Raw genomic sequence first — 10,000 nt, forward strand, 5'->3', positions numbered from 1 at the left:
CAGGTTTAATATACCTAATTAGTAACCCCTAAAAGACGTGCATTCTAGACATAGTAATGCTCAAGTGAAGACATGCATTATTTCTACCAATATTCCACAAGAAGCTAGAAAATGATTGTAATACTTCCAAGTATCTTTATAGATTTTGACTTGTAGATTCCCAAAAAATTCAATTGAGAGTATATAAAAGGGAACATTTTATTCTGCATCAGATGGTAAAATCTTGAAAAGTTAGATGTAGTGCTATGATATGGTTTGTATTTGATATCAAATGATTTTGCTAAATATAATTTTATTGCCTCTTTTACAGATATTCTGTATTGATTTTCAATTTTGTATTTTGTTTTTGCTTCATTAGTGCTTTAATTTGCAGACACTGGAGGAGTGAAGGCCTTCCCCATTGAGGGACCCTTCAAGAATGAACGGACACGAGTATCGGGCATGACAGATGCCGATAGGGCTTATCGTAAACAGTGGCTTAAAGATCAGGTCAGTATTATTTTTTTGTGTATTTTTTAGAGCCAATAAATAAATTCCTGGTAATTGCACTTCCAATTTCTTGGAGAGTGCCTAATGACCTTGCACTCCTACCTTTGACCACTTTCCAACTATGGAATGCTATGAGTTTTAAACACATTTCTAGTTTTTTTTTAACCCATTCATCCTGGGGGCTTATATTTGCCTGATACTGCACAACGTTTAAGCGTGAGCTCTCTCCTGGCACGATGCTGCACTTTGCCTCTTAGAGAGCTTTTCACCTGCTTCATTCAAAGGGTTGATAGGAGGTTTTTTGTATTTGTTTACATTACTTTCACAAGTAAAGAAAACGTGTCTGCACAAATGGAAGTCTGATTAATATATACATATATAACAATGTAAAATGTGTGTTTTGATGGAGATGATTTTCTTTTATCAAACACAAATGGGTTAAGGAAGATATATATCTCGAAAAAGATGTTATAACTGTTTTTTTAGTCTATTTGAACTTTTTCCAAATTCTTTATCCTATGTCTGACCATTAAACTTTCAAGTATAGGCTCCTTTTTTTTTAAGTTTCAAAAAAGCATTCTGTAAGTTGATAACTTTCTTTATATTTGTTAGCTTCATTTTGCTTTGTAGCTTTTCATGCTCTTTCTTCAATTTTGCAAGTTAAATTTTTGGTTATAACCTTTTTTCTCTTTTTTTTTTTGCAGGTTCTGTCTCCAAATGAGCCTCGTTCAGTGCCCGGGTTTTATGAAGCTCGTTACAACCCCATCCGTCGCTTCTACCGGTGGCCTTTGGATACACTCTTCAGGCCTCTGGTTTCCACTATGGTGAGATATATAATGGTTGATTGTATTAGACCACTTGTTTGCATTTATGTAAGGTAATTTTCCCAAGGACCCCAGGTCTATATCTGCAAGATTAGCAACAAACTAATTTTCCTAGCTTCATCTCTCACTTGATTGATATAAAGTATGTAACTGTGAATCTTGGCATTCGTAAGAAATTATACATATTCCAGTAGATTCTCTGGAAATCTAGAATATGGCTTATGAATTCCATCTTCTACCTTGTCAACCACCAGAGGCTCCTTCAACCACTGTATGAGGCCAAATTTATAGGGACGCCATTGGTACAGTCAACACTTTCATTGGAAACTTGATCAATTTAATTATACTTAATTAAAACATTTACATATACAAATGTTTTTATGATGATTATCAATTCATTATTTTGAATTGTGTGTCTGAACTCTTGGAGTTGTTAATGATTGTAAACTTTTTTTCATACAGGGTCCTGAGAGAGCTGCAAAATACCGTTGGTTTACTGGAAAGTTTGCCATGTTGGGTGGTGCAGCTTTACTTACATACTACTACTTCAAGTATAATCAAAATGTAAGTATTTCTTTGTTTCTTTTTCTTTTCTTTTTGGTAAGCATGTTAGGAAAATCAAGAAAATTTGTCATCCTTGCCATTTTAATTAAAGTTTTGTAAATATTAAGTACTTTCATTTTAAGCATTGTAGCTGCAGAATGCTTTTAAGTTTTGTTAGTATTTTGGTGAGAAATTACTAATTGACCATAAAGCAAAGATCTATGATTTACAGTAACTGCAAAATAAATTGTGCCTATCTGCCATTACCCACCAGGGTGAGTGTCACTCATTATATATTGCATTTTCCCATCCTGGAATTATTCTTTCTTGCAACTCTGGCAACTCACAGCATCTGGCAGGGTCTGAGAGTGGCTCAGGGGATGGTAAGTCACCAGTGCTCCTTGGACTATGGTCAGAAGAATAATTACTCACACTCTCTTAGCATCACTTTTTATGCATTTTCAATCACCTTACTTCCTGCTCCATTATTTTTTCACCACTTTCTCTACCATGCCTGCTAAGCAGTTGCCAGATGTGGAGAAAGCCAGAATCCTCACCCTGATTAACCCATTCACACCGGGGCGATTCCGGCTTTGCATGGTCGTAATGCCGGGGTTTTCGAACGCATAAGCCTAACGCCTCGAGATTCTCGGGTGCACAAGCCTCGAGCCTGGGCTGCCCGCTCGCTCACCCCGAGCGCCGGCCGTACCCAGATAACTCGTCACCTGTGTCTGATGAAAAAATACACAAAACGTGTCAGCACGTCATCCTGCGTGAATGGGTTAAGGAGAATACATCTCTTTTCCACTATCAAGCGAGTCAGAGCTGCTGCCAGAGCTGCACCAGACAGTATGACCCTCCTAGGAAATATAGTCCTTGATGCCTCAGGAAAACATGTAAGGCCACTGACACACTTCTGAGGAGAGAAGTGTTAAAGAATCCTCACAAGAACAAGGATGAGAAAGAGGCTTGCATTTGCTCGGAAATGTGAAACATGGACTGAAGATAATATGGAGCAAAGAGTCCACATTTAGATGCATTATAGAGCGTTAGGGGAGAGTAAGGAGGCCCATCAGTGCTAGTTGCAGAAGCTCTGCTTAAATTGTGGGAAGACAATCTGGATTGGAATTACTTCTAGAAACTAAGTGCTTCTATGCCTAAATGGCTACAGATGGTCATCAAAACAAAGGTTGGAGTCACAAAATACAAATAAAGTGTAGTCTGAAGGATGAAACTAGTTTGTTTTACCAGTTCTGGTACTGTTGACAGGGTGGTGGGGATGGGCACAGTTTTTTTTTTGCATATTAGTTCAATAATAGTATACTTATCCTTTCAAAATAATTATCAGGTGTGTGGGGTTGGGGATACTAATACTGCTAAAACTACAATCTACTGTTCAATTTTTCTCCCCTCCCCTTTTTGCAAAATGAGTAAACTTTAACCTCACTTTGCCCTCAGGACTGGACCCGCAAGGGAGGCTGGCGAGTCCTGGAAGCCCGTCAGATCATCACCCCAGCAGACTCAAGATACCCCATGGTCTCAGACAGGAAGGAAGGTGCCGATTATGCTGCAAGAGGCTTCAAGTCCAGCCCTATCTAAGCCTTTTTCAGCACTATTCTAATGGTAGAATGTTGGTATAGATTGCAGGTGGAAACATCACAAAGTTCACTTTTTATCATCGTAAGTGAGGGAATAGATATTTTACATTTGAAACTTGATGTTGAGAATATTATTTATAACAAGGGGTGAAAAGCTTCCCACTTATAACCTTTGTAAATTCTGTATAGATAACCTGGAAGAGAATGACAAAGGCTGGAATGGGTTCAAATAACTATTCATTTAGTTAGTGGGTTTCATTTCCTTGGCTTTATGTAAATAAACGAGAAAATGTTCATAATGTGTAATAATAAATTTTGAATTTACCCTGGTATTTTCTAGACCTGTTGGTTAATATCTTTTATGCGAGGCCATTTAAAGTGATGAAATTGATAACTTTAATTTGAGTATCATTTCATGTATAAAGGCTGTGTACTTTTTTTTTTAACTCAGTTGAGAAAACTAACAGAAAATCATGCATTTAAACATTCACTAGTATTGCACAATACAATTTTGAATATGTCACAGTTCAAAAATCAGATTATAAAATATTTTGTATGTGATGAAAGTACCTCCTACTTGGAATAAATTTAAAGTGAAAAATTTCTTTCACTCTGTTAAATATCGCATGTCTATACATGATACTAAATCTAAGCGGAATGTAAGTTACCAGAATGCACTATCAGGTACTTGCGCACTATATGTCATCATGCCATATAGTAAGGATGAGTCTTGTCACTTGACCTCAGATACTGAACACGAAACCTGTAATCTCCTTAATCTCTTTAACGCATTGGTCGCGGTATTAAAAAAAGGTCTGTGCAGTAGGATGGCTGTTTTATATGTCTGGCATGGTGCCATCCGCGTCTATGACCAACTCTGCCTTTGTAGCAAATCATGCCATCCACTGCTAATGGGTCAATACACCTTTTAATTACTTTTCAATTTATTCCTGCTTCTGGTTTCATCTCCTCTCTCTGTCTTCTACCTCATTGTTGATTATTAACCTTCACTGGAGAGATATTTCTGTTATATATACGAATGAAAATTAATGTAAAACAAAGATATATATTAGAGAAAATTCTTAGATGTCATTGTACAATCTTTAAATTAGTAACCAAGGAGTAAGATAGGAGGCCTCACCTGTTTACCTCATTCCTGGAGTTATGGGGAAGAAGTGTTATTACAATTATTTCCAAATGATAATAACAATAGCATTAACCCGTTGCCAACGGTGGATAGATTTGCTTACACTGTCTCTAGGATGGGTTTTATTTCTAAGCAAGGCAGCTTCTAAGCAAAGCAACTTTATTTTTTCGCATTTGTGTACTGTCACAAACGAACATGAAACTTATAACCGTCCAAAATGAAGAAGTAGGGAAGAGGAAATTTGTGCTTTTGACAGTGAGTGCCGCAATAAAAGGCATCCATACTGGCACAGGGGCACATTGTATGCATTGGGCGTGGTATGAGTCACCTTCCTCCTCTCGTTCTGCCTGCACATCTTTCATCTGCGGTACTTTAGAGCAAGAGGTCGGCAACTTGCGATGTGCCATCCCTCTATAGAGATAGTGCTTGCTAGAGACCGTAGATGGGTGCCATTCAAGGCTCTCTCTCTCCTGCTGGTGCTAGGAGAAAGTGGTGCCATCTAGGTTTTGTAAGTGAATTGAAAACCATTTTGCATAGTATTACGGCAGTTATAATAATTATAACTGCAATTGTCAACATCACTCACTCATTACTTATAGTACAATAAAATAACAGTGATCCAAAATCCTCAAACACCATGACGCCCATTGTCAGGCAAGAGGTCCTGCGTCATGTATGATGAAAAAACACGTCATCCATCGTTAACGGGTTAATAGTAGTAGTAATAATGATGGATCATAATAGTAATAGATGCAAAATATATTTTTCTCTAAATTTAAAGGAGATGGGTAAACAATTGAATTGGTGACTAAGCACTTGTGGAACCATCAGTGGGTAAAGGAGGCTTCATTGGCTTGGGATAGCATGAGACTAACATCCATAATTTTGAGTGTGTTAAATATTATGATTTTAATGATACAGTATAGAGAAATCAATGTTTTTGTCTTAACCCATCAACTTCACAAAAAAATACAGAATTAAGAAGTTACAACCCCCATTTTCCTCAGACAATGAACAGTCTATGTGTCTGACTGAATAAACTTGCAACACAAAATTTGAGTTGAATGTTTTTTAAGAGTACATTCTTTATTCTCTTTCAATTGTTAAGGAAAAACATCACATATCATATGAGGTTTTTATTTACATTTTATGTACATTGGGTTTACAATACTGTAATAAAGTTACCTACTCCAAAAAATCATCTTAAGTCATATCATCCAACTAAGGATATGCAGTCTTCAACACATGTACACGGAAACACATGGGTGAAGTATCTATTATATTACTTTTTTCTTAACATTTTTACTGCCAAAAGAAATCCCACATAAATAACAGCATTGATAATACAAATTTTCTTAATCAAACTGACTGGCTTACACATAATCAAACCACTGTACTTCATAAATATAATAATTAAATCTGATTTTGGTTAAAATGACTATGAGACTCAACTTATATTTATGAAGTCAAAATTAAGAGTTTCAACAGGTCACAAATACATGTGAAAACCAAATTTGGTGTAAATGTAATCCTAGACATTCATAAAACTTAAAAGACTATCACATTCGAATCTGAAAGGTCAAACAGACACACTGTTTCCTAGGTAAATATATGCATTACACTATACAACTGCAAATCAAGGGTAGAGGTTACACACTTGGGCACTCTGAACCTAAAGCACTTGTAAGTAGGGTACAGGAAAAACAAACTCAAGTTTCAAATAAAATACTGCCAAAGTAGATTACCAATATATTCTAGGATATATTGCCTAGGGTTAGGATTCAAAACTTAGGTACTCGTTCTCTGGCATTGTAACAGTTTATGTACACTTCATATTTGACTGCCGTTACTAGTAACTTGGATCATACAGAATGTGACCTAAACACCCTGATACCATGTGGATTAAATTACTCATTACCTTACCGACCCTTTCAATCACTGATTCACATGTCAGCATTACAGACATTAAATGCAAACCAAATGTGAAACTGAATATCTGACTGATTATCAAATGCAGTGTAAAACCTATAGTAAACAGGACCCTTCAACACCATGCAAGATTTATAATGGGGGTGATGGAGTATTAAAATGAAGATACATTTTATTTTCAATGTCAGTATAACCTGATGAGCTATGCACTAATTTACATTACTTTAAAAATTTCATCTGCGTAATCAACATCAGGGTCCTAAACTTCTTACAAATCACAAATACCACTGCATGCAGTCTCATTGCTGCATTTCTTAGTTCTAATGTAATAACCAAATTACATTTTATTTTTATTTCTTATTTTTTTTCCCCAATTACCTGTTAGGCATATGTGGAAAGGAAAGTTGAATAAATAGTGTCTGGTGGTTTGTGTGCAGCACTTACTAAAAATGATAAAGCATTTGAAAACGGATCAGAAATACAATATATAAAGATAAGTATGTCTTGCCCAGCTGCTGTTACTATGGTAACGAAGTTTCATTGCTGCATTTGCCACATGCCATCATTCAGAGTAAATTAGTAAGACTAGCCTGAACTCAGCATTTTTGACACAAATCCACTTGTATTGCCACTTGTATATTGTCATATCACCATCATATTCTAAAAACAAAGCACCTAGTCCCTTTTAGATATTTTAAGCATACAGAATACAACTTTGAACATTTTCATCATTCAGTTTCTATCTGCAATATGTAAGTAAGAGCAATTGCACTAGCAAAGTAATTTGCCAACATCAAGGCAAACTAAAAACATTTTTAAGAATGTCCTACTACAATAAAATATTCATGAACAGAATACTTAAAGAATTTCAATACAGAACACAGCACCTTTTCAATTAAGACAAACCAACATAATACATTGTAATCTGCTCTTTGTCCTATACATGACCAAGTTGTACTTCCTCAGGCATCCTTTCAACTGATAATGAGTACAAATATTGAAAGCCTTTGTATGTATTTGAGATTGTACAAGCATGTAAGCTGTTTGTGTTCATACAAGGTCCATATAATTTCTTTAGCAAGCACTAGGTTTTGGCATCCAATACTACATCCAGAATAGCAGCAACAACAACAACAACAACAAAAAAAACAAAAAAAAAACACATGCTTGCAATGCAATGATCAAATTTGTATTTTTCAATTTCTCATCACTTTTGATTATGGCAAATAAAAAAATAAAATAATAAAAAACACCACAACAGGGGGTAATAAGATCGGGACAGTATCTGAACGGGGGTGGATATATTGAGAAGGGTGTGATGCGAGAATTCTGTCACTGGGAAAGCGATTCCGAGCCTTTGATAGAGTGTCACTGATGTTTCACTTTGAATGTACTGTAAACACTATTTTAACTTACCAGAGGCACAAAATTGCTTGATTAAACTTATGTACCTTATAGATAGTTTAAAAATGGATAACAGCATGTATAAAATATACTATGCTAAGCAATACTTTAAGACTACCTATCTAATTCATTCCAAGATTGGAGGAACACTGGATTGTATGGCATTTCAAAGTTACAATGTTTAAACTAAAAGGAAATGAGTAGGTATATAGCTGCAGTCAAAAGTAAAATTACCTATTGTTACTTTTGTGTATGAAGGTGAGGATTCCATACTGTAACCCATGCTTTACAAAAAAAAGAAGAAGAAATACTGACCAGACTCATACTTAATGTTTTCTTTTCCATGACAAGGTTAAAGGTACATGAACAGTAAATGAATAAAGCAAACAGATACTGATTAACTGCTCTTATATATGAAAATCTCAAGACTGTCGACTGCTTTATGAACTTCCGCTGACTAAACACATTACCACAGGATTTGAAGCAAAACAAATGCCTAATATGCATGATAAAATCACCTAGCTGATTAATCCTCACAAAAACAATGACTGATAAAGACATATTCAAGTATCATCCATAAACCATCCTGCATTGCTAGATAATTTCTCAGTAATATGACACAAAGAAATAAAAATGTATAATAAGAGAATTAAAATACCTGAGAATAAGTAAACTATAATGAACATACAAATATAAATATAAATAAAAAAAATTTAAATAGTCAATCTTTTTCTTCAACAGAAAATCAAAGCTGAAAGAAATATCAGTCTGTAGCCTTTATGTCGCTTTACTTGTATGTGTGCTTTACTTGCATTACTAGTGTTACAGAAATGAACAAAAGAGTTTTTTTACCAAGATGATGTTACCAGTAATCAACACATGCTGAAATATAATCTAAAATCTAAAGACCACATCAAAAATGAAATGGAAATACATAAAACCCCCCACAAATTTGGGTCTTTATTTAATCAAAATATGAAAGTTTGTGCACTGTTATACATAAGACGCATTATTGCATTGATAACTTGGTAACATGCTGTATTCATGCTGTACTTGCTAACAGATTAGGAACTCATCTTGTTACTGGAGATAAGTACAACATATCTATATCTATATCTGTATACATTTGTGTGTGTATGTATATATATATATTTATAGATACATAAATATATACATACATACATATATATATATATATATCTATATATATATGCATATATATCATATATAAGTATATAAATACAGATATAAACAAGTTTGCTCATATTTTTTAGCAAATTATAAAGTTCTGATTTATCCCTCACTTCAGCTGTCTCTCCAATTTTCTAAAGAGAAAGGAGGAGCAACAAAAAGAAAAACCTAACTCCTTGTAAGCATCTTGGCTCCCTTGCCAACTGGCTTGAGACTGGCAGTGATATCCCTTCTGACAGGGTGAGAAAGAAAGCTGGAGGGGGTTGGGAGACATCTAGAAGATCAACCACAGGAAAAATGAGTAAAGGTGGTAGTACTATGGCATTAGATTTGACAACTGTTAACAATAACAGAATGCAAGTTAGATGATTCAGAGATAATGAGCACTGATGGGTACCTTCAAAACATTAAAAAACAATTACAGTAAACCATATAAAATGTATGAGCCTTCCCTACATTGGATCACACAGTATGATAAGAGCAGAGGAAAAGTTCACAGAAAAAAAAAAAAAAAGACGTAGAGACAGACATTATTCGCGTTCATGTTGCTGATGGCCGCTGTACGATGTCTTGCTCAAGGGTGAAGCTGTAGTAGTACTGGAAAATAAACAACATATTTTACTAAATAAGTCTAAACAATAATTTTTTTTTTTTTTTCTTTTTAATGAAAACCAGAATTAAAGCAACTAGTCCATCATTCCTAATCTTAATATTTTTGTAAGTTTCACAAAAATTACTCTAAGAACACTGCAATATAGTAACATTTGCTCTCAACCTTTAGAAAGAGAATACACTACAACTAGACATGATATTCAACATAACAATGAATGAATGCGCACTAAACTGGGTAATGATGAAATATAGTATCGTACTAA

At 34.9% G+C, this 10,000-nt stretch overlaps 2 protein-coding genes across 4 annotated transcripts in view; one reads left to right on the plus strand and one right to left on the minus strand.

The window, feature by feature from the left end:
* Window positions 1–3,778, plus strand: part of ND-B17 (NADH dehydrogenase (ubiquinone) B17 subunit) — a 5,877-nt gene extending 2,099 nt beyond the window's left edge. The window contains exons 2-5 of the mRNA XM_043022594.2: window positions 374–489; window positions 1,194–1,313; window positions 1,776–1,877; window positions 3,315–3,778. Coding sequence (XP_042878528.1) covers window positions 374–489; window positions 1,194–1,313; window positions 1,776–1,877; window positions 3,315–3,455 — 479 coding nt within the window. The 3' untranslated portion in view covers window positions 3,456–3,778. The remainder of the gene's footprint in view (window positions 1–373; window positions 490–1,193; window positions 1,314–1,775; window positions 1,878–3,314) is intronic.
* A 1,944-nt stretch (window positions 3,779–5,722) lies between these two features.
* Window positions 5,723–10,000, minus strand: part of Mvb12 (multivesicular body subunit 12-like Mvb12) — a 14,509-nt gene continuing 10,231 nt past the window's right edge. For all 3 annotated transcript variants that reach the window (XM_043022596.2, XM_043022595.2, XM_043022597.2), the window contains exon 7: window positions 5,723–9,722. In XM_043022596.2, the coding sequence (XP_042878530.1) occupies window positions 9,666–9,722 (57 nt within the window). In that variant the 3' untranslated portion in view covers window positions 5,723–9,665. The remainder of the gene's footprint in view (window positions 9,723–10,000) is intronic.

This window comes from Penaeus japonicus, unplaced genomic scaffold (genome assembly GCF_977035675.1).
Source record: "Penaeus japonicus unplaced genomic scaffold, GWHDUDI00000001_assembly GWHDUDI00000016, whole genome shotgun sequence".
In the NCBI taxonomy this organism is placed as follows: Eukaryota; Metazoa; Arthropoda; class Malacostraca; order Decapoda; family Penaeidae; genus Penaeus; species Penaeus japonicus.